This window comes from Erpetoichthys calabaricus, chromosome 1 (assembly GCF_900747795.2).
Source record: "Erpetoichthys calabaricus chromosome 1, fErpCal1.3, whole genome shotgun sequence".
NCBI classification, from domain to species: domain Eukaryota; kingdom Metazoa; phylum Chordata; class Cladistia; order Polypteriformes; family Polypteridae; genus Erpetoichthys; species Erpetoichthys calabaricus.
The window spans coordinates 27,944,663-27,971,221 of NC_041394.2; the positions used below are offsets into that span (position 1 = coordinate 27,944,663).

Below are 26,559 nucleotides of genomic sequence, written 5' to 3' on the forward strand. Positions count from 1 at the left end.
AAAGCCTCTCCGAAGAGCATTAGGCTTAAGGCAGGAAGCAACCCTGAACGAGACATGCTCTCACACACACTCAACCAAGAAAACTTTTTAAAATGGTAAATTAATTTAACTTGCGTGCTTTTGGGTTATGGAAGAAAAGAAACATGGACTCAGGAAGAATGTGCAAAGTGCAGAGAGTGACAGGATTTGAACAAAAGATTCATTGTTAACAATTATTAATAAAAATGGATAGCCGTACCACAGATCCAAGAGGGACTGGCCTTTGAGAACTCTTCTCCGCTTGTCATCTTATGTCTTATCATCCCTGTTAAGGGGTTAGCTCAGGGATATGCAGGTGGATATGTCTGGGAGCCCTAGATAAAATGAAAAAAAAATCTATCTATCTATCTATCTATCTATCTATCTATCTATCTATCTATCTATCTATCTATCTATCTATCTATCTATCTATCTATCTATCTATCTATCTATCTATCTATCTATCTATCTATCTATCTATCTATCTATCTATCTATCTATCTATCTATCTATCTATCTATCTATCTATCTATGCTCTTTGTCTGTTTCCCATTTCCTTTCCTACACTCCATTTCCCTAAGTTATCACTGACAAAATGAAAATTGAAACACATACAAATCAGAACATACAACTTGACACTTAGGAAACCACCACCTCATCTCACCAGCCACACTCATAAATAGTTACACATGGAAAGAAATTGCAAAGAAGGAATCAAATCTGGTTAAGATCAGAAGACGCCTAACTCCATGAACCTCATGGATACAACCATGCAGTATGAAGCAAAACTGCAAACATTTGTAGGTGGACTAAAAAGTGTGGGATTAATAGATACACAGAATTCCAACCAGTGAGAATATCTGGATGTAAACCTGGCTCCTTCCTCATCTTCACTCTTACCTCGGAGTAACTGTCACCCTGGTAGGCCACACGGTATCCTCTCAGAATTCCATTCACTTGTCCTGCTGGTTGACTCCACCACACCACAGCTATGGTGCCATTGACTTGAGTAGTGACATTAGCAGGAGGAGAATCTGGCACTGCAACACAAACCGGTGTACAAATGACTAGCATGCAACACAACGAGTAAGTAACATCTTTCAAATCTCAAATGGTGAAAACCAAAGAAACATCTAAGTCTCCTTCAAACAAGTAACATACATACATACATGATACATTCTGCTACATTCTTTCATGAATAATTATTATTAAGCTAACTAATTAAAATGAAGCAGGTTACATAATAAAATTGTGATAAACCCGTGTCCCATCCAGGATTGGCCTCTGCCTTGTGCCCAGTGCACCTCCAACCCATTACAGCCCTGTAAATGGATCAGCAAGTCTTGCCCTGAAGCCCACCTCCTTTCCCCCTCTTTCACATACTGTCCGTCCCTAACTCCCCCCACCTTTTTATACTGGCAATGATTATTCTGCAGTGGTCACATTGAAGAGGAGGTGCATTTTCTGAATATTTTAGTGAATTGAATGTGGGAAATAGTTTGTTCAATAGACTTCTCCATAATGTTAAAATAAAAAATTCAAATTTGATATATAAGAGTAAACTTAGCAAAGCACAACTGAATTCCTCAAAATTACTTAAGGCCTTGGAATCATTAAATGAATGAAAAAAATCAAAAGGAGGAACTAGTGAACTAAATATAGAATGAAGACGCGAGCCGATGAACTGAAAGCTGAACTAATCTCCTAGCGATTCACTAAGTCAAGTGCCCCAGATCTTCAGCTCAAGGAATTAGTAAGCAAACCAGTGGGTTGGTTGAGCTGTTGTGCGTGTACACAAATGCATGTACTTAGAGACAGTAGAAGCAGTTAAAAAGTAATGAAGGAAATAAAGAAGATGGTCACTGTCAGGTTCCATAGCTGGTTGAATGTCCTTCATGTCATTTAATATTTTCAATCTAATTCAATTCACTTTGACATTAAGTGCCCACCACTTATGAGCCCAGCAAGCCATACAATTATTTCAAATATTGCATAGTTTGAAAAAAACCTCAAACATAATTTAGAAATATAAACAGAAAAACATTATAAATATATACATATACAAACGAGTGAAAATATAGGTTATGTAAAAATGAGGGGATTATATTATAAGGAAGAGAACAAGAATTACACAAAGTACAATAATAGGGAAAATATGAAAGAGCTAATGCCCCTGGTGGGCGCCTGTCTATCACGAGGGGTGGCGGGTCCACTTGCCCACATACAGTGGATTCAGAAAGTATTCAGATTACTTCACTTCCAACACACTGTGTGTTGTAGATTTAATTTTAAATTATCAAATGTGTCATTTTTTGCCCCTTCATCTACACTCAATAACCCACTATTACAAAGACAAAACATTTTTTTAGAAAGGTTTGCAGATTAATTAAAAATCAAAAACTGAAATTTCTGCTTCATATAGGTATTCAGGCCCTTTACTGTGGATCTCCAAATTGTGGTCACTATAAACTTTACACACCTGGATTATGGCATTTTATCCTATTCCTTGTGGCGGAGCATCTCAAGCTCCTTTAGGTTTGATAGTAAGGGCCTTTAAACTTCCATCTTCAGGTCTCTCCTGGGATGTTCTCTGGAGTTTAAGCTTTGTCACAAGCGGCTGGGGGACAGACCCAGCCGGGATGCCTGGAAGGACCGGGAGGTGGCGTATTCGTCCTCCGGGCCACAAGGGGGCAACCGCCCTGGATATGGACAGGACCACGGGAGAAAAGCAAGGAGGCTCAAGCCCATTGGGACCTGTGGCCACTGCCAGGGGGCACCCCGAGCCTCAGAGAGCCCGGTAGGCATTCACTTCCGCCACACCCGGGAAGATGGAAGAAGAGCCTTCCAGGGATGCCTGGAGTGTTTCCGGGTGCAAAGACAGCACTTCCGCCACACCAGTAAGTGCTGCCGGAAGAACATCGTCAAGCACCTGGAGCACATCCGGATGAGAATAAAAGGGGCCAACTCCCTACAATCTGGGAGCTAGAGTCGGGAGTGGGAGCAGGACGAGGCTCCTGTGGAGAGAGGAAAGGCGTCCCGTGGACATTTAAAGAGAGGCCCGTGTACAATTTGATTAGTGCTGGGAGCACAGTGTGCTGCGCGGGACTCTGTTTTACAAGAACTGTGAATAAACGTGTGTGCTTTGTATAAAGATGTGGTTTCACTCTAGTGGTGTTCGGGCATGTCTCACAGCTTGGGCTTTGGCTGAGCCACTCAAGGATAGTCAAACACTTGTCCCAAAGCCACTCCAGCGTTGTCTTTGCTGTATGATTCGAGACATTGTCATGCTGAAAGGTGAATTGTTACCTCAGTCTGAGGTGTTGTGTGCTCTGGAGAAGGTTTTCTTCAAGACCTCCTCTGTATGTGTAATGGGCAGGAAGAGGAGTATCGGAACCTAATCAAGACTTTGTTAAATGGTGTGACTCAAACCACCTACAATTGAACACCAGCAAAACCAAGGAGCTGGTGGTGGATTTTAGGAGGACCAGGCCCCTCATGGACCCCGTGATCATCAGAGGTGACTGTGTGCAGAGGGTGCAAACCTATAAATACCTGGGAGTGCAGCTGGATGATAAATTGGACTGGACTGCCAATACTGATGCTCTGTGTAAGAAAGGACAGAGCCGACTATACTTCCTTAGAAAGCTGGTGTCCTTCAACATCTGCAATAAGATGCTGCAGATGTCCTATCAGACGGTTATGGTGAGCGCCATCTTCTACGCAGTGGTGTGCTGGGGAAGCAGCATAAAGAAGAGGGACGCCTCATGCCTGGACAAACTGGTGAGGAAGGCAGGCTCTATTGTAGGCACGGAGCTGGACAGTTTGACATCCCTGGCAGAGCGACGGGTGCTGAGCAGACTCTTGTCAATAATGGAGAATCCACTGCATCCACTGAACAGTGTCATCTCCAGACAGAGGAGCAGCTTCAGCGACAGACTGCTGTCACTGTCCTGCTCCACTGAGAGACTGAGGAGATCATTCCTCCCCCACACTATGCGATTCTTCAGTTCCACCAGGGGGGGTAAACGTTAACATTATACAAAGTTATTGTCTGTCTGTATACCTGCATTGTTATCACTCTTTAATTTAATATTATTCTTTATCAGTATGCTGCTGCTGGAGTATGTGAATTTCCCCTTGCGATTAATAAAGTATCTATCTATCTATCTATCTATCTATCTATCTATCTATCTATCTATCTATCTATCTATCTATCTATCTATCTATCTATCTATCTATCTATCTATCTATCTATCTATCTATCTATCTATCTATCTATCTATCTATCTATCTATCTATCTATCTATCTATCTATCTTGCTGTTTTCATCGTTCTGAATGATAATTCCAGTGCGAATCGTAAGACATATGAAAGTATGAGGGCAACCACTGAGAAGGATCTTAGAATAGCTGAAAGGCAGTTAGAGAGGCATCTATACTAATAAAAGGCAAAGCCCTCACTGACTGACTGACTGACTGACTGACTGACTGACTGACTGACTCACTCACTCACTCACTCACTCACTCACTCACTCACTCACTCACTCACTCACTCACTCACTCACTCACTCACTCACTCACTCACTCACTCACTCACTCACTCACTCACTCACACTCACTCACTCATCACTAATTCTCCAACTTCCCGTGTAGGTAGAAGGCTGAAATTTGGCAGGCTCATTCCTTACAGCTTACTTACAAAAGTTAGGCAGGTTTCATTTCGAAATTCTACGCGTAATGGTCATAACTGGAACCTCTGTTTTGTCCATATACTGTAATGGAGGAGGCGGAGTCGCGTATCGCGTCATCACGCCTCCTACGTAATCACGTGAACTGAAAACAAGGAGGAGCCCCAAAGAGCGCTGAAGAAAACATTCTCCGTCAACCCCCACACTCCCCCCCACCCTTCCGCACATCACGGCATTTTCGTTAATGAAGTGATGCAATACTCCAGCTCCACCTTCTTGACAAGTTCATTCACCAAATTATTTGTCAAGTATATTTCACAGTAAGAATTTACAGCACGACTCAAATGCGGGAACGAAGGTAAATGACGTTAATTGTTGAGTGTCTTTTAATACTGTGTAAGCATACATATTAACACATGTGCAATTAAATGTGTGCATTTACGGGGTGATTTCTCAGGCTTAAATGCTCGCCTTTTATTAAAAAGGTAAATGCAAACTGTTTTCATTCTGAAGGGCACAAACCACATTGGATTTCAGCTGTTAAACGCGCAAAAATGTCGGTACACCATATAAATAAGCACAACATATTATCAGTTGTATTGTATGCTTACAATATATATAGAAATGTGTTAATCGTTAACTAATAGTATGGGATGGTGTTTTTCGACTCAGCTACAAATGCCGATGAACACCAGAACTGCTTTGGAAAAATATGAACGCCTTGAGGCCGATCTGGAAGAAGGTAGCGCAGCACCTTGATTTAAACGATTCCATGTCTTGGTGGGTTTGCGTAACTTATTGTCAATATCTTTACACCTGTTTTTAAGACTTATTGACTGAAACGGGCTTTCACGAAAAAAGCCAAATGGGGCAATGCATACAAACTTAAAAGGTTTAACCCTTTAACCGCCAACTCCCTAAATATTCCCCAAGCCAGGCGAAATCTGAACAATTTTTGTTTTTTTACTTTTTTACATTTTTTTTACATTTTTTACATTTATTCAAGCAGTATTGACCACTTAATGTTGTGCAAGTTGCCAGTGTATACACGAAATCTATAAATGTAACCTGAATTCTCAGCTAAGCAAAACATCTTGATACCAAACCGTGCCCTTTTCAATGGTAGATACTGTCGAAACTGTAAGCGGCCCTTCCACGACAATAAACTTTCATCAACTGCAACTGACGGTCCTGGCATGTAGGGCAACTGAAATGCTTCAAATAAATGATCAATCAAAGGACGTAGCTTGAAAAAGTGGTCGCGGTTTGGATCTTTCTTATCTGGCTCGTTTCTGTTGTCATTCAAATGAAAGAATTTCAGCAGCAAAGAGAATCGGTTACGTGTCATGACAGCTGCAAAAAATAGGTGTTGCATACATAGGATCTGTAGACCAGTACATCTCAATATCTGGTTTTCTGATTATTCCCATCAACATCAAAATCCCAATGAATTTTTTCATTTCGTTTTCATCAGTGTCAAACCAAGCACGAACACGGGAATGTGGAGGTAAATTGGGATTTTTCTCAATAAACTGTGCTGCATACAGATTTGTCTGATGAACAAAATGTCTAATCAAATCAGGTGACACAAACAGCTCATAAAAACTGCTCAGCAGTGTAATTGTTTACATCAACAATAAAGCCACACGTTCCCTCAAACGAATGCAGAAAAGGTAGTTCACCACGGGCAGCAGCCCAGCTGAGATGCTGGGGATACACCCACTCAGCGCCGTCATCCGATGCGTCTTCATTCACAATATCATGCAGCGCACGTTGCTGCTCATCACTGTCACTAAAATCTTCTTCAGAACTGCTACAATCATGATCAGAACTGTCCAAAATCGCCTGCAAAGCCTCACTTGAAGTCAGTTTACGTTTCGCCATATTCACAGCTGTTACATGCGAATCACGTCACATGACCGGCCAAAACAACCACAGACTTGTCGAAATACAACGTAGTAATAATACCCACGCCAAACCGGCAGTTATACTACTTGCCAGGCATTCATATAACCACAGGCAAATGTGCCGGATAATTCCGGCAGTATGGCGTTAGCATTAAAACAGCGGTGCCGGATATATCCGGCAGAGGGCGGTGAAGGGGTTAAATAAAACAGAAATATATACCTTTATTTTTACTTCCTTAACTTGTGGAGGGTGTATCCTGTAGCAAAGCCCTAACTTTGCCCTAAGCCTTAAAAACAGGTGTAAAGCTAAACTTGCAGCACCGCTGTTCAATTACACTTGCCTAACGCCTCTCCTAAGGGGCATACTGTGGGATCTGGGCATCAGTCAAAGCACAAATCACAGGCCCGATTAGAAAGCGGGAAGCTGTGATTTGTCGTCTCCCTCCCATGTAACAATCACAGCCCGTGTTACAACGCACTATGTATGTATGTGTATATGCATATATGTATATGTGTGTGTGTATGTATGTGTGTATATGTATGTGTATATATATGTTGATATGTGTATATATATATATATATATATATATATATGTGGATGTGTATATGTATATATATATATATATATATATATATATATATATATATATATGTATATATATATGTATATGTAGATATGTGTATATGTAGATATGTATATATGTAGATATGTATATATATGTATATATGTATATGTGTATATATATATGTTTACAATAACCTCTTTAACACACTACTTCTCCGCTGCGAAGCGCGGGTATTTTGCTTGTATAGCAGATAAGGCGAAACATGACCCCAAGAGATTCTTTCAATATTTTACTAATAAAAGAATATTCAAGGAGATGAAGTGCAACAGGAATAGTAACGATGAAATATAAAATATAGACAGTGAAATAGCAGATGATCTAAACTCACATTTATCTGAGGCCTTCACATGTAAGGAAGTAGATTAAAGGGACTACTAAGGAGGTACTGAGTGATTAGTAGAGGGAGAAATACAGCTCAGATTAAATAAGCTGAAATAAAACAAATCACCAGGACCAGATAATATATACAGTCGAGTTCTTAAGCAGGTTAGTGAGTTCATATATAAGTCCTTGTCACACAGTTTTAGGGGGGTCATGTTTTACCAACACGTTGGAATTCTATGAGGAAGTAACAAAAGGATTTGATCAAAGTTGAGCTTATGATATTATTTATCTTGATAAAGTGCCAATTAAGAGATTGGACATTAAACTAAAAGAAGTGAGAGTTCAGTGTGTAGATGGATGTAGAATTATCAGAAACAAAGGAAGCAGTAGGGTATGGTGTGGTGGTGTCCCTCAGGGGTCTGTGCTAGGGCCACTGCTATTTTTATTTTTATATACAGTATATAATTGATTTGGTTAAGAATATGAGTAACAAACTGTTTAAGTTTGCAGATGATACCAAGCTTGGTAGTCTGTCAGATAATCTTGAGGGAATTGGACAGCATACAGGCTTGGACAGATTTGTGGCAGATGACATTTAATGTAAGTAAATGTAAAGTGTTACATGTGGGAAGTAACAATGTGAGATCTGAATGTACAATGGGTGGTCTGAAAATTGAAATTATGCCTTATGAAAAGGATTTAGGAGTCGTAGTAGTCTGAATACTTATAGTATTGAGAGATTTCAGTTTTTGATTATCACTAAATTTGCTAACCTTTCAGAATACATGTTTTCTCTTTGTCATTATGGGTTATTGAGTTTAGACTGATGGGCACGCATGACAAATTTATCCATTTAAAATGCAAAAAGTGTGTAGAAAGTAGAGGGGTCTCAATGCTTTCTGAATCCACTGTAAGTGCTGACATGGCACACAGTTTGATAAATTGCTTGGATCCATTATTTTCTTCAGGGAAAAAGCTGTGGGTATTCATGTAAGAATGTCTTTGTTTAGAATGTGAACACAGAGGGACACGACAGAAGCGTATGTTTCAGCCATTGTTGTGGATAACCGAATGACAGTTTACCCATCAAAGACACCTTCCAGGATACTAAAAAAAAAATACGGAAGTGTGAAAAGGGTTAAGTTTTTAGTAATATTGTGAATATTCTATTGATGTACACCAAATGCCCAAGTTTTGGGGCTGTCCTGCCAGCACATTGCTGGTTGGCGCCTGTGTTCACTATGAAGATTATATATGACTGCTCTTGAATTTACTTTTTAATCATGTCTCTCTATTATAAAAAAAATCCTGGGAGGGAGACTAGGGAGACGAGATGTAATCTTCTCGGAAGACAATCTGACGTTCTGCAAGAGACACTTTAACGTCATGCGAAGACAATTTGCCGTCCCGCGAGAGACACTTTAACGTCACATGAGACAAGGCAGTGAGATAACATTTAAAACAAGTTCACGGACATCTAACCTAACAGTTGTTGGAGGAGTTTTTGGCAGACACACTTCATGTGCTCCCAGCTTTTAAAACAACGACAAGCGACAAACAGAACACGCAGCTTGCTTGTAGCAGGAAGCCAGAAGTTGAACTGACCGCTTCTCCTTAGTGTGTGTTTAGGCCCCCCCCCCCCCCGCCCCTTCACAACATGAGCGGCAGAGACGCGACGTGGCAAAAGGACAGCTGCTGTACAGGCTTTGAAATGATTGTCGCAAAGCGCGACAAGCAGAAAACGCAGTTCACCAGCAGCAACAAGACAGCAGATGATCCGACTGCAACTCCTTAGCGTGCAATCAGCCCCCCCTTCACAACGCGAGCGGCAAAGACACGAAGTGGCAAAAGGACAGCTGCTGTACAGGCTTTTAAATGATCGACGTGCAGTGAGACAAAAAGAACACACAGCTCGCCAGCAGCAGCAGAAAGGCAGCAGATGATCCGATGGCATTTCCTTAGCGTGCGTTCAGCCGCGCCCCCTTCACAACACGAGCAGCGTTATACGTCCTGCGAGAGAGAGATTTAATCAAGCCCTGGGCCGGAAATAAAGGACAAGTATTGTTTTCTAAACGTTTTAAAATAAAAATAAAAATAATGCATATGCAACCATTCCCATGAAAATAACAATCTCTTTAAATTGTATATCCGGTAAAACAAACCCAGGGGTGGGTGAGCGAAGCGAGCAGGGGGCGGAGCCCCCTTATCTTAACTAATGCTAATTGTTGTGTGACTTTATATTAATTTGGTTCGGTTTTCTATGAGACACCCACCCTCAGCATTTTAAACATCTCCACAGTTCACAACATAAATGGTGAAACACACAACCATGGAAGGCGATGGATTGCTGATGGCCCCCGTATGTTCTGTTGTGCTCCAAGCAGCAGTGTATTGAGTGTCAGTTTGCAATTTAGTTAAGTAGCTGCACATTTTTTTTTCCTGTGGGAAACAAAGCGCAAACCAGTGATTAGTAAAAATACCATAAGCAGCAGCTAATACAGAGCCAAGTTTGTAATTACATACGAGTAGGACTGAGTAAGATAAAGATTTAGTTAATGTCATCACCAAAAAGCAGTTTTACATGTTAACAAAACAATCCCTTCACTGCTAATTGTTTAAACCTATTTTAACAAAATAAAAAATAAATACACATACATAACTTTAGTAAAAGAACGGACAAACTGATGAGTTGTCAAGTGTACACTTAATGTATGCTCACATAGAGGCTCTGCTTTCATAGTCGATGTCGGTATATTCAGCCACAGAAACATACTAGCATTCATAAGTAACAGCAAAATTTAATGAAATCTTTATTGTTATAAGTGTTGAGTGCTGTTAAGCATGTGAAAGATTGCCAGAGGTATAAATTGTAACAATGTGGTGTGAGGAATGTGTGGCTGGCTTGGGAACACTTGAGAATTTCTTAGGAAAAGCTGGAATTAGTAGCTGGGGACAGGAAAGTTTGAGCTGACCTGCTTGTCCTGCTGTCACTGCAATCTTGACCAGGAAAAGTGTTAACAGAAAATGAGAGGGTTCATAAATGGATGGATGGACACACATGTCACTTTCTCCCACAGGTACTTCCCTTTCTAAACCAAAATGCAACTGCAGTGCTGATCTGGACAGACAGCAAAACACATTAGTAGATTTGTCATTCACAGTAGTAAACCCAAAGGTTGCTAGTTTTTCTCATGTTTACAAATGATTTTATGGCAATAGATTTACAATAACGATATGAATCATAACCAACCTCAAAATAATGTAGCAGGGACTTGAAAGAAATAAAATGAAAAACATGCGCATACCACCTATGTCTATTTGGGTTTTACTCCTGTATCATCAAACATGAAGATTAGGTTTATTGATGGTTCCAAATGCAACCAGTATGTGCAGGAGTGTGCCCTGTGATAGACTGGCACCCTGTTCGGGATTTGTTTCTGAATTGCATCTGATGTTGTCAATATAGGTCCTTTAAATTTCAAACTAGATTCCTTACACAGCATCCCATCCTGAAGAAATTCAGACACTGGCAATGAATATTCTTGTACTAAAATGTATTGTGAATGATCTTCACATCTTTGAGATGGACCAGTGATTGTCCCTGCTGCCTTCTTATTCCAGGGGCCTGGGTTTGACAGGTAGGCTGTCTATGTGGAGTTTTAACATCACTTTTATTTTATTTCATCCCAAACCCTAAAAACATGAATATTAGGTTGGTTGATCACCATGATTTTTACCCACATGCATGGGTGTCATCTGTGTTAGACTAACATAGTGTTCACTATTAGGTACAATGCCAGTGAGGTAGTACTAGAAAACAGACAACTGATGGATGTACTGTATATGGAATATGACATTAGATGCCCAAAATATTATTTTACCCCATACAACATGATAGATAGATAGATAGATAGATAGATAGATAGATAGATAGATAGATAGATAGATAGATAGATAGATAGATAGATAGATAGATAGATAGATAGATAGATAGATAGATAGATAGATAGATAGATAGATAGATAGATAGATAGATAGATAGATAGATAGATAGATGACTGACACATCTGGCACCCTATGTAAGGTGGGTCTGGGCTCCAGCTTCATGAAACCCTACATTAGACTGAAAGGGTTCATGCAAGTGGCTAGAATGAGGATCAGCACCTCCAACTCTGAGGTCATGGTTCGCTCTCTATCGCTGTCTAAATAGTGTATTTGCTCTTTCCAGGTTTGGGGGTGATCTAATGCCCTTTGTGAAGGAGTTCAAGTATTTTCGGGATCTTGTTCATGGGTCGTGCAGAAAAGGAATGTAAGTTCAACAAGTACATGGGAGCAGTGTCACTGTGGTGGTGAAGCAAAAGCTGCGCCTAAAGACACAACTCTTGGAACTTTCTATCTACAGCTCTCTGCTCTCACTTATGGTCATGGGCTGTGGGTAATAACTGAAAGAATAAGTACAAATGGCAGAAATGAGGTTTCTTTGCAGGGTGGCCGGCCTGACACTCTACGAGAAAGGGAAAAGCTCAGTGATTTAGGAAAGCCTCAGAGTAGAGTTGCTCCTTTTCCAGGTCGAGAGGAACCAGTTGATGTGGTTTGGGCATTTCATAAGGATACCCCACAGGCAGCTCTCCATAGAGCTACTCTAGGCCCATCCCTCTGGGAGGAGACTTTGTGACAGTTCCAGGATACGCTGGTGGGAGTTTATGGTGGGCTGGTGGGAACACTCGAGAATTCATCCGGAAGACCTGAAATTAGTATCTGGGGATGGGGCAATCTGACCTGACCTGCATGTCCTGATGCAACTGCAATCCTCACCAGGAAAAGTCATTTCACACAGAGAAGATGAGATGGGTTCATAACTGGATGGATGGATGGATGGAAACATATGTCACTTTCACCCAGAGGAACTTACCTATCTAAACCAAAATGCAGTGCTGATCTGGACAGACAGCAAAACACATTAACAGATTTCTCAATATCAGTAATAAACCCAAAGGTCACTAATGGTCCCTAGTAGGAGACTCTGTCAGTTTCCCAATGGACTCTCCAATCATAGCGATGTCATTGATCAGCCAATTGCTTCCATATGGATTTTAACACGTCAGCTTTTCCTTTCCATGTGAAAGTGGGAAAGACGCAGTGACAGAGGAAGAGGTGGGACGGAAAGAGAAATGTTTTGAGTTTGCTTTGTTTTGGTAGAACATATGACTTTATAAAGGAGACTCACAAGGAGGGGGGCCAGAGAGATTTTAGAAAAATGCACTCTGAATACAAATCCAAAAAGACAGCTCATTCCAATTAGGAAGCTCCAGTATTCTCACCATTTTACGATTTGGGCTTTTGGCTTGCCCAGGCTGCATATGGCTGTGTAAAATATATATATATATATTTATGTGCCCTTTGGGAGCCTCCTAAACATTATAAGGAGTATTTTAACTTGGATCTGGGAGAAAGAGGGGGTGGAAGTTCTTCCTTCTCAGTCAGCATTCTTGTTCCCATAGTGGTGATATGGATGGGAAAACAAGCATCAAATAACTAGACATCTGGGGAACAAGAAACAGAGGCACGCTTCAAAAGCTCGATTGGCATTCCTGGGTCTTGTTTATAGCAGTGGGGCCAATTAGTCCTTTGAGAAGGAAACTAGCAGTTAATCTGATCAGATTGGGGGCCCTCAGGCCTTAGAACAGTAGAGCTACCAGAGCCTCTTGTGTGCCTTAAATAGAAATGAAATACTACAGCTGTCATTTGGTGCATTTTTTAAAACTACGAGGACCTAAATATTTGTAAACCAAGTCATTAAATACAGGATTACAAATTATATTTAAGTATACAATTGAAAAAAAGCAAACAAAAACTACGGAGTGTTATATGTGAAAATTTGAATAGGAAAGCTTGAAATCTAAGTAAACATGCAGACCTATGCACTGTGGACACTCGGATGTTGGACTGGTGACCACACAAAGCTGCCAGATGAATCATTCTGAAAAACTTATTGCAGAACCCTGAACCAGTTGGTTCACCTGCCTGGCCTCCATATGTTTGTCATTTATCCTGATTTCGCTAGTCACCTGAACTTTCCACTGAAGATATCATAATAATATAAAGTGGATTCAGAAAGTATTCACAGCACTTCAATTTCTGCACTTTATTATGTTGTAGGTTTAATTTAAAATGAATACATTTGCAATTTTTCTTCTCCATCTACATTCAATAAACCATAATGACAAAGAGAAAACTAATTTTCAGAAAATTGTGGTACAGTGTTCACAAACTGAAGAGGAGTAGTGGGGTGAAACGTGTGTTTGGTTCTCCTCATGAAAAACAGATCAGACAACAGGCGTGAATGATTTGCAAAAATTGGTTATTTTGTTTGGCCGTGCCAAAAGGCACAGTGTACTGGAAGTTGATAATTTTGTGGGTGTCTAAAAGTATTGTCCAACAGTGGCATACATTGAGGCCAACAGCTAATCATCGCCAGAACTGTGGTCGAAAATGGTGCTCACAGATAGGAACTGTCACTATGTGTCACACATTGTAACAGGCAAACAATTCCTGCAGGTGTCCCAACTGTTATTGATTTCTTACAAATACTCTTGATTGTGTAAAAGCAGTGTTAGAACAAACCGTTTGTGCTTCACCTCCAGAGTGAACACAGAATAGCTACTCAGTCTTCCAAGACAAATGTTATCATATGCACAGGGCTAGGATGGTGTGTGATTAGTGCAAAGAACATTTTGACACATTCTTTCACCTTCATTGGCCCACAAAATCCCCAGATTTTAATTCCACAGAAAATTATGTGGGATTATTTGGAGCAATGAATCAAATGCTGGTGACCAACCCGGCTGAACTGTAGGATTTGGTGCTGGAAGACTGGATGAAAACTGATGTTACCTACTGTTGTACATCAACAAATTGGTGGTGTCCATGTCCGACAAAACTGCAGCTGCTCTGTTGGTTCCCTTATATACGATTTACCTGATGCTGACTAATTTTTACCCAGAGTCCTGTAACAACTTCCTTTAACCAAGATGTCTTAAAAAAGTAAACCATAATACATAAAATCTGAGTAATTACAAAGTTAGCAAGTAAGAAAGAACAACAAGTTAACGGTAAGCACAAGCAGTCTAGTACTGTAGTTAGTCCCTCATATAACGTAGCATTTTCAAACCTGCAGTTTGGGGTCCCAGTAGAGGAGCATGTCCCTACAACATTGGGCACGAGGCAGGAAACACTCCTAGATGGGATGCCAAGTCTCAGAAGACACATTCACAAACACACACAGAGCTAATCTACAGCCTCCAGTCAGTCTAACTTGCTTTTGGAGGAAGGACAAGAACTTTGTTGGAAGGAGAAGAACTCACTGTCTGTTAATGATTTGGTGATTGCATATGAAAAATGAGAATATTTTGATAATTAGTTTAAGTAGAAAGTGTAATGAGCTCTGCCATGTTGTAATTTTAAGGAATTGCTTGGCTATGTATGTTTTTGCTGACAGGAGCTAAGAACCATTTTAATCAAATGTATAATACAGAACTGCTACCATAGTGCACATGTGGTTTCAAGAGCTGTTTCGAAGTTATTCAAGCATGCTGTGCTGTTGGCTTCCATTTATGATGTCAGAAGCGTAGGCTAAAGCAGCAATCTTTAGAACCTGGCAAAGAGCTTTATAAGATTAGTATAAGACAGAAGGGGGATAGACAAAAGAGAGAAGGAGGAGGAGGAGGAGGAGGAGGAGGAGGAGGAGGAGGAGGTGGTGGTGGTGGTGGTGGTGGTGGTGGTGGGAATGAGTCCAGGAATGCTCAGAATTACTGGTGACACTTCAAGCAACACAAGAAATGGGCTCCCTGGAAATACTAAACCTCTAGCAGTACCAGGTTGTAAGGTTCCACACTTTATTTTCCTTTTTTATGGTACTATCTATTTGAATTGTGCTTATATAATGAAACTTAATTACAGCCTGCTTTGTTGTCTGCATAGTTGCTCTGTTTTAATCACACGGAGTTAAGAACCAAGTTGCTGTCTCAGAAGGATCAACCAGGGTGAGGGAGTGAGCACAATCTTATTAGGAAGGTAACAGTAACAGTCATCCCTGTGTAAGGTCTGAAGGAAATACTGACAGAAGGTAGTGGATTACAGTCCTGGGTGCAAGTGCATTGCAACTCTAGATAGTATATGTGCAAAGGTTGATATTGTAAGTGCAAGAATAGTTCAGCTAAAGTAGTGACACAGAATTAAACATTATACTTTAGGTCTGCGTTAAAAGTAGTCTGTGCATTTGAAAAGAAGATTTATATTCTCCTAAAAGCCTTTCCATGATGCATGTTTGAAAATGTGGAAGAAAAACTGGAATATCCACAGGAAGTCTCATGGAGATGGAAAGAAAATATAAAAAACAACACAGATAATGGAAGAGCCAGCTCAGGATGATGGATCTGAGAGACTGCATTGCTTACCAGTTACACCCTATTCTAGATACAAAAATAGAACACAAACAATTTTAAAGTTGCTTGATGATTAGTTGTCAGTGTAACTTGCAGACATCCAAAAAAAAAGCTGAGACACTTTGAAAAAAGGCACATCTTCCTCAGACATTAGAACATTTGGTTTCATGTACTTTTACATTGGCACACAAGCAAGTTAAATAGAACTTAAGTTCAATATCTTAGAAGGCCATACCAGAAAGAATCCATTCACGAAACCTTTCCCACAATTCAGGTTAATAGTAAAAAATTCTAACATATGGATTAGAGGTACAGGGCTGTGCCGCTCTCCAACAGAAGGTGAAGAAAGCTGGCCTACTATGGAAGATTCACATTGGTGATGGTCAGTGTGTACCTTTGATTAACTGAGCGAGTCTGAGCAAGTCTTTTTAACCAGTACGCCACACCCATTACTGAACCATTCAATCCTTTTCAGGGTTGTTGGGGCTGGAGCCTTTTCCAACAACACTGAACATTTAGTAGGAACTGAACTGCAATGTGGCACCAACCCACCACTCGCAGAATTGAGAGCAATTACTAATATAACGCATTATATAGGAACTAGCTGTGTAAGCCTGTGCTGTAAAAAGCCCGGGATCCTAGAAACTATTGAAATCGTCAGAAAAAAAATAGAAATGTAGCGGTGTCAGGTAATTGAAAGGAAATACTCTGGACATCTCTCTCCTAGGAGGATTCATTTTGCCACTGTGCTTGCATCGTTTATATATTTACGGCAGAAGAAACAGTAAAGGGAATACCATTTTGCCAATGTTAGCGGCTAAGTGACTCTGTCTTTCTTCTGAGGTTTCGTTTTGCTGACGTGCTTGCCTCGCTTGTGTTATTAGCAGCTAAGAGAGTTTTCTGTTTCCTCGGAGGCAGAGCCCTTACCCCGACTCCACCTCTCATTTCTGGGCCAGACACACACACACACTTCCACGTGTAGACGTTTATATATAAGATATTACTTTTCAGTGTCAGGAATAATCAAATCAAATATTCCTTTTGAAAAATCAAGTGTAACGTTACAGTTAGCTTAATCTGAAAAGTTATAATATTTTGAACAAATCGCTTAAAGTCCGCTGTGATTTTTTTTTTTTTATTCTGATTTATATTTGTCAGCACCTAGCAAATACTACTGTTTGACTGTTACAGTATACAGTGCATCCGGAAAGTATTCACAGCGCATCACTTTTTCCACATTTTGTTATGTTACAGCCTTATTCCAAAATGGATTAAATTCATTTTTTTCCTCAGAATTTTACACACAACACCCCATAATGACAACGTGAAAAAAAGAGATTTTTGCAAACTTATTAAAAATAAAAAAATTAAGAAAGCACATGTACATAAGTATTCACAGCCTTTGCCATGAATCTCAAAATTGAGCTCAGGTGCATCCTGTTTCCCCTGATCATCCTTGAGATGTTTCTGCAGCTTCATTGGAGTCCACCTGTGGTAAATTCAGTTGACTGGACCTGATTTGGAAAGGCACACACCTGTCTATATAAGGTCCCACAGTTGACAGTTCATGTCAGAGCACAAACCAAGCATGAAGTCAAAGGAATTGTCTGTAAACCTCCGAGACAGGATTGTCTCGAGGCACAAATCTGGGGAAGGTTACAGAAAAATTTCTGCTGCTTTGAAGGTCCCAATGAGCACAGTGGCCTCCATCATCCGTAAGTGGAAGAAATTCGAAACCACCAGAACTCTTCCTAGAGCTGGCCGGCCATCTAAACTGAGCGATCGGGGGAAAAGGGCCTTAGTCAGGGAGGTGACCAAGAACCCGATGGTCACTCTGTCAGAGCTCCAGTGGTCCTCTGTGGAGAGAGGAGAACCTTCCAGAAGGACAACCATCTCTGCAGCAATCCACCAATCAGGCCTGTATGGTAGAGTGGCCAGACGGAAGCCACTCCTTAGTAAAAGGCACATGGCAGCCTGCCTGGAGTTTGCCAAAAGGCGCCTGAAGGACTCTCAGACCATGAGACAGAAAATTCTCTGGTCTGATGAGACAAAGATTGAACTCTTTGGTGTGAATGCCAGGTGTCACGTTTGGAGGAAACCTGGCACCATCCCTACAATGAAGCATGGTGGTGGCAGCGTCATGCTGTGGGGATGTTTTTCAGTGGCAGGGACTGGGAGACTAGTCAGGATAAAGGGAAAGATGACTGCAGCAATGTACAGAGACATCCTGGATGAAAACCTGCTCCAGAGCGCTCTTGACCTCAGACTGGGGCGACGGTTCATCTTTCAGCAGGACAACGACCCTAAGCACACAGCCAAGATATCAAAGGAGTGGCTTCAGGACAACTCTGTGAATGTCCTTGAGTGGCCCAGCCAGAGCCCAGACTTGAATCCGATTGAACATCTCTGGAGAGATCTTAAAATGGCTGTGCACCGACGCTTCTCATCCAACCTGATGGAGCTTGAGAGGTGCTGCAAAGAGGAATGGGCGAAACTGGCCAAGGATAGGTGTGCCAAGCTTGTGGCATCATATTCAACAAGACTTGAGGCTGTAATTGCTTTGCATCGATAAAGTATTGAGCAAAGGCTGTGAATACTTATGTACATGTGATTTCTCAGATTTTTTATTTTTAATAAATTTGCAAAAACCTCAAGTAAACTTTTTTCACGTTGTCATTATGGGGTGTTGTGTGTAGAATTCTGAGGAAAAAAATTAATTTAATCCATTTTGGAATAAGGCTGTAACATAACAAAATGTGGAAAAAGTGATGCGCTGTGAATACTTTCCGGATGCACTGTATTATAGGCCGGCATCAAATAGTAACAAAGCACAGTCACAAAAAGACAAAAGGTAGATGTCGCTGATCAAACCAAGTCAGCTACTGGAGCCTTCTCTTCTACAAAGCCATACTTCTTTGTACATTGTGATGCATATATCTACTGTGGAGTTCCTGGCTTTCAGAAACCTCATTAGCAAGATGCTGCTTTCTTGAAGCAAAGTATTTGGTGATGCTTTTAACAAGACGGAACGTAAACTAAAAATCACTTTTGGGGAGGTCCAGTTTTCTCATCTGCTCCTGCCAGCATTTGTTCTGTGCAAAATGAAAGTGTTTTGGGAATCACTGCCCGTTAGATCAATTCTAAACTAGAGAACAAAAAAGCTGCTATTGTTTACAGGTGAACAAAGGGAATACCATACCAATGATGTGCCTGCTGATGAAATCAATGAGGTACACGCTTTACAATTCTGGATTATTTGAAATCAGCAATCAGTGTGGAATGTCTCTATCAAATTTCTATGAACTAAACACATCTTCTTATGATACAACACAGCAGTCCCTTTTAGCGCTCCTGCTGATAAGACTGCTCCGCTATGGAAGTCTTGTGCTCACACCAACAAGGAATCGCCTTTCAGATATTCAGTTTGAAATGCTGCTTCCTATGAGATATAAGGAAGAAATATGAACACATGGGTCCCTGATATTTTGCTAAACTGAAGCTAAAGTTTTTTCTTTGTTTTTACTTTTGTTGATTGCCAAAGATGGGAACCTGCCACATAATTATGAATTTAAAAGTATACTTTTTTTACATTGCATAATATTATAACATTTCCAAATTTAAACTAGTTATACTTAATATGGAATAATGGAGACACTTTGTGTGCTTGAGCTCAGCAGTGCTTTAAGCCCAATAATTAAAAACACATACCTTTTATTTATTTACAGCCATGTTGTGATCATACTGAAAGCAGATATGCAGTAATTGTTTCTGTGAGTTTGTCTGTGAGTGCACCATCAGTTCTAGATGTGTTCACATACATACTGTTTTCTTTTTAAGGATATGTTTGCTGCATATTTTGGAAAGTTTTTTAACTTATTTGTAAAGCAACAAACAAAATTTAATGTGCAATACAATACAATACTAATAAAAAGTAATATTTTTGAATACTTTTATTATGTTTAAATAAATGGGTAATATTTAATATATTACTACTTAACCTCCTTGGCATTAACCCTAAGCCTGTCTCAGGGTTCAGAACTCTTTGCAATGAAGTTTAACCCTGAGGGCGACTTGAGGAAAGATGTTATTAGAACATTAGAACAATCTCAACGGGAACAGGCCATTCAGCCCAACAAACCTCGTCACTCCTATCCTCTGAATTCTTTCAAAATAACATCAAGACAAATCTTGAAAGTCCCTGAAGTCCTACTGTCTACCACACTACTTGGTAGCTTATTCTGTGTGTCTTTGGTTCTCTGTGTGAAGAATAAATTCCTAATATTTGTCTTAAATTTACCCTTAATAGATTTCCAACTGTGTCCCTGTTTTATTTTAAACTCATTTTAAAGTCACAGTCTAAATCTATTGGACTAATTCCCTTCATAATTTTAAACACTTCAAAAATACATACATTATGACCCAATATAAAGTGTTACAACCAAATAGCACCTAGGACAGTATTCTGCTGCCCACTGAATAACATCAAGCTGCATAAAAGTTATGAATGTTTTGATACATTCTGTCATTTTATATTCATGAGTGATGGCGTGTAAACAAAAAGCTGTTAATCCAGTTTTAGAACAAACTGAAACTGAACCATTAGGTGAACCAAGAGAAAGTGATGACATTGTGAATTGGTCATCAGATGCTGACATGGATAATGAAACTGATGTTATGGTACTGTGTGACAGAGCCGCCGTGATATGCCTAGTGACGCAGGTGATGAGAAGCTTTAGCATGAGCCAGTAGCTACAAAGTGTAATAAGAATGTAAGTTTAATGTCACTGTGCTCTGTACAAGAAATTATTTTATAAATCCATTCACATGTACAGGCCAGGCCAAAAGCGGCTCTCAGCATTTAGAAGTGCTTAGCCAAGCATAAGACAAGATGGATGGAGACAGCTTGAGGAATGTGTAGTCAGCCTAAAGACAGGTGTATGCTATTTTATTCTCTGTTAGAAGTGATCACGGGATCTTCTTTCCTTGTTTGGAAATGGACTATTTGCCAACGTGGGGGCCTGCACGTGGAGGAACCAGTATAAAAGGCTGGACAGCAGCCAAACACTTCGAAGCCGATGGATGGATGATATCGTCATCCGTCCTGAAAATCCTTTCAGCGCAGTGACGAAAGATGGCAGACTGTATAGATCAAGATCCCACCTTGGTATTGTCTTTGCCATAGGCTTCCTGTCTGTAATGCCGCGTAAATCGTCAGTAAAGAAAGCTAAGTTATTTTCTCTTATGTGATTTTTACCGCCGTATCACTATGGGAGGGATATTGCCTTTTAATAACATATCTACTGTATATAGTTTTCGGTTACTTAAAACACTGCAATTACAAAAGAACTTATTCCAACTAGGGAGCTATATCGCCCACTAAAGGAACACAAAGCAAAAAGGAAAATTAAATTTGATCAATTTGAAGGACAAGAAAGACATCTTTCTCCTAAGCACTGTTTACAACGCAGCAACTGTCAATGCTCACATCAGGGGAAATGTGGAAGTCATTAATCGTTGCGCTATGTTAACCTACAATAGCACAATGGGCTCATCAACTGCATGGCTCAGGCTCTAGCATTCTACCCTCCTAATCACATGAAATAGAAAAACTTTATAAGAAAAGCATACAAAGAAACTCACTTTTACTATCCTGATTACAGCATCAGGCTGTGCATTGGTGACTGTTTCAGAAAAAGAAATTACACGAAGGACATGTACTAAATCTCAATCTGTTGTGAGAGACGGCCGGCAGTTCAACCCGGCCAGGACGCCCCTAAAATGGATGGGGGAAGGCAGCTGCTTGTCGACACTTCCTCCTCCAAAACACTAATTGGCATCTCCCCTGGAGTGTAGCAATGCCCCAGATTCCCACAGTGCATCCTGGGAATTGGAGTTTGGTTTGTCAGGCTTGTTGGGTACGGTAGGTGCCACCACGGGGAGCTGTTGGAAGACCTGGGGAGTCGTGCTTTACCCATAGCATGGAAGTACCAGTGGATCATGAGGACGGAAGCCCCGAAGTAATTCTGGGCTGATTAAAAGAACTTGAATTCTCCAGCTGACCCGGAAGTGCTGGCAAGTCACATGGGATGAAGAACAGAAGCACTTCCAGGTCAGAAACTATATAAAGGCCTGCTGAAGACCCAGCAAGCGGGCCAGAGTTGGGTGGAGGTGGACAAAGCTTGTTGGGAGGTGTGGAGGAGATTGAGAGAGAAAAGATTATTGTGTTATTGAGTTTATTGTCTGTAATATTGTGGCTGTGGTGCTGGAAGGGTGCTGTTTAGGAAGAAAATTATTAAAAAGGCTTTTTTTTGCTTTTACCTTGTGTCTGGAGAATATGTCTGTTGGGGTTAAAGGGATGACAGTGACCCCTAGCATCTTTACACTACAGCAGTGGACACCAGATGCAGGGCCATCTTAACAGAATTATATCCCCCCAGGCAAAGCAGTGCACTGGGGCTCCTACCTACACAACCACTCAGCAAGTGATAACATACATAGATTAGCATGGGGCCCCCGAGCAACTGCCCAGCATGCCCATGTGTTAAGACGGCCCTGACCAGGCATACCTTTCCTACTGCATTTATTTTGATGTCTTGGCATTGAAATGTTTCTGTTACATATAATAATTTTTTTTTTCTAAACATTTTTGGCTCATTTTCAGGGGCTGAACATAAAACTAACAGGACATACTGATTCCAGATTAATTTAGAATTACCAACTAACCTAACATACTGTATGCCTTTGGACTGTGGGAGGAAAATCAAAGGGCCAGGACAAAATCCCTAAGAATACTGGGAGATGATGCCAATTCCACACAGCGACAAACTGGCCATTCATAATTCAGCATTGTGGAGCTTTGGGGACGTGCTGCAAGAACTCAGTGAGAATCGGACCAACATTCAAAATGTCGCTGCTAACCCATGTGCCACCATGGTTCTCACAACTACAATTAGGAAACTGCAAAGCATCAAAAGAAGAGGAAATAAAAGATGTCAACAAATAAGGGAAACTCATTACATGCTCAGAAATCAGATGCCATATGGACTTTTAATACTTTATAAGATCTCCTTAATTTCCTACTGAAAAGTGACTTTGGTACAGATGACATTAGTCATAGGTTCATCCTATTCACCTTTCTTTAATTCTCAGTAATTTCTCTTCTCTTTTTTCCTTACTGTTCTCTGGTATCACTTCTTAGTATCTGAAACATCTATAATTAGCTCCAGTTTACTGATGTTTAAAATCTTGCGTGAGTTCCTTTTCTTAATTCTTTTTTTTTTCATCCCTAAAATGTCCAATCTTTATTGAATTAATTTGCTGAAAAATTAGCAAGTGAGAGTCAGATCCATGGGAGTCTGAAACAACACAAGATTCTGTGGTTCAAAGCACGGGGGAACAGACATGTTTATCTGAGGAAATGCAGTTGAAGATTTAAGACGCTTCTCCATTTATGAATGGAAACCAGCCTGCAGCAAGATGGGGAACTGAGAGGAGTGCACTGCATTAACGTGACTCATATCTCCATTCAGTTTGTGTTTACATCTCATTCAGGCATGATTCCAGACTTTTCAAATAAAAAGAAAGAATCTCCAACTGTGGAAAAAGTGAAATATTTCTACTAGGAGAAAACCTCTTGTATGTTAAAGGGATGCCTTCCAAGGAGCAGACTTGTCATGCATGAAGAATCCCACGCCGCTTAAAGATCTTTAGCAAGTATAAAAGACAGTAGTGACAACAAAATAGTTTCCCATCAGGCTGTACACCTTTTCTCCAATATACAAAACTATTCTGGATTAATTATAAAATAAACTCTGGCTTGTAGAATGTTTTAGATTTTATTATTAATATCAAGTGTTATCTGCAGCTAACATTATAAATGATTGTCTATTCTGTTAGGCTAACATGGTTGCTTGCTGTGCAAAGTCAGTTAGATAGATAGATAGATAGATAGATAGATAGATAGATAGATAGATAGATAGATAGATAGATAGATAGATAGATAGATAGATAGATAGATAGATAGATAGATAGATAGATAGATAGATAGATAGATAGATAGATAGATAGATAGATAACAACAACAACAACAACAACATTTATTTATATAGCACATTTTCATACAAAAAGTAGCTCAAAGTGCTTTACATAATGAAGAAAAGAAGAATAAAAGACAAATAAGAAATTAAAATAAGACAACCTTAGTTAACATAAAAAGGAGTAAGGTCCGATGGCCAGGGTGGACAGAAAAAACAAAAAAAAAAACTCCAGAAGGCTGGAGAAAAAAATAAAATCTGTAGGGGTTCCAGGCCACGAGACCGCCCAGTCCCCTTTGGGCATTCTACCTAACATAAATTAAATAGTCCTCTTTGTAGTTAGGGTTCTCATGGAGTCACTTGATGCTGATGGTTATACAGACTTCTGGCTTTTAATCCATCCATCATTGTTGGAACATCATGGTGCTTTGGGTAGATGGTGGTGGCACAAGATAGATAGATAGATAGATAGATAGATAGATAGATAGATAGATAGATAGATAGATAGATAGATAGATAGATAGATAGATAGATAGATAGATAGATAGATAGATAGATAGATAGATAGATAGATAGATAGATAGATAGATAGATAGATAGATAGATAGATAGATAGATAGATAGATAGATAGATAGATAGATAGATAGATAGATAGATAGATAGATAGATAGTGTTGCAGGTGGCTAGGGGAGCAACCCAGCCGGGACGCCCTGGTAGACCGGAAGAGGGCTTACGCCCGCCTCAGACCACGTGGGGGCAACCACCCTGGTTGCTATGGGGACCACGGGTACAGAGCTTTGAAGCTCGACCCTGTAGGGGCCTGCGGTCACAGTCAGGGGCCACCCCGATGCCTTGGGAGCCCTGGACGTGGTGTGTGGAAGTGGTGGGGGGAAGAGAAGCAGGGACACCCAGAGTGCTTCCGGGTACGCAGCCGGCACTTCCGCCACACTGGGGAGTGCCGGTGGAAGATTGCCGGGAAGCACCTGGAGCACATCTGGGTGTGTATAAAAGGGGGCTGCCTCCCTCCATTTGGAGACTTGAGTCGGGTATTTACTTGAGTAAATATGGAGCACCAAAATAAACGTGTCTTTGGTGACTTGAACGTGTCTGCCTGCCTGTGTCCGGGTCAAGTTCCACGATAGATAGATAGATAGATAGATAGATAGATAGATAGATAGATAGATAGATAGATAGATAGATAGACAGACAGACAGACAGACAGACAGACGGACGGACGGACGGACGGACGGACAGACAGACAGATAGACAGATAGATACTTATGGTTATTTGACCACAGTACCAGTAGATACGTGCACTGAAATCTAAAGACAGCATTTGACCAGAAGAGCCTGAACCCAACTGTAAAGCATGGTGGTCAAAATGTTATGGTTTGGGGCTGCTTTGCTGCATCAGGGCCTGAACTCATCAAACCAGAGGTTGTTTCAGGATAATGTAAAATCCTCTGACAGAGGATTGAAATTCAAATGAAAATGGACCTTGCAAAATTACAATTAACCCAAACATACCAGTACATCCACCAAGAGATGGCTGAAAAGGAAGAAATGGAGGGTTCTGAAATGGCCAAGAAAAATCCCAGATCTGAATCCCATTTAGATGCTGGAGGGGAGGATTATAAATGGTAGGGGCATACAAAACACCCCTGAAAGAATTCTGCATGGAGGAGTGGGAAACAATGTTCTCCCACTCAATGTCAGAGAGTGATAGTCATGGGGTAACACCAGCCATTAGAGGAAAGGGGGACCTTACTTTTTCCACAGATGGAAATAGCATATCTGCTCATTTTTCATTGAACAAATTATAGTCATCAATTTTTAATTTTTCTTCCTTTATCTAAAGATAGTCTTTAAATGAAGATCAAATCTTGATATGCCCACTTATGTTAAATAAGATCAAATATTTCTTTTACATTGGGACTGTTCAATGAGACCATGTCCATGTACTGTCCCAACACTAAAACAGATACTCGCCCTAGACTGGGTGCCAGTCCATCTCAGGGCACATCCTTAGACAGATAGATACTGTAGATAGACATCCAGCACCAGTTTAGAGTCTTTGAGAGGTGAACAGGTGCTGGAGTATCTGGAGGACACCCACAAGGGCACAGGTAGAATGTGGAAACTCCACACCAATATTGACAGGGTCAGGATTTGAACCCAGGTCTTTGCCACTCTGAAGAAGCACTGCTCCACTGCTCCAGAATATTACATCACAAAGTATACATCTGGAAATAGTTTGGATACTCTGTAATTTACATACATTCATATTTTAACACATACTCTGCATTCACATGAGTTAGATTGTTGTATACTTCCAAGATGAGGAGGAGGAGGAGGAGGTTAGGAGCATGCGCTTAAACAGTGTATTGCTGCACCCACCACATGACAAACCACCTCAGGATCCTAGATTAGGACCCGAGTGCAGCCATGCGACGGGTGACACCTCAGCACTGCACTAGTTCAGGTGGAGTGGTACAGTGTGAGGTTTTTCATGGTGGCAG

At 40.6% G+C, this 26,559-nt stretch overlaps 1 protein-coding gene across 2 annotated transcripts in view; it reads right to left on the reverse strand.

Moving 5' to 3' along the window:
• LOC114647942 (tyrosine-protein kinase receptor UFO) overlaps positions 1-26,559 on the reverse strand; it is a 241,509-nt gene that overhangs the window by 57,196 nt on the left and 157,754 nt on the right. For both annotated transcript variants that reach the window (XM_028796666.2, XM_028796656.2), the window contains exon 8: positions 919-1,058. In XM_028796666.2, coding sequence (XP_028652499.1) covers positions 919-1,058 — 140 coding nt within the window. The remainder of the gene's footprint in view (positions 1-918; positions 1,059-26,559) is intronic.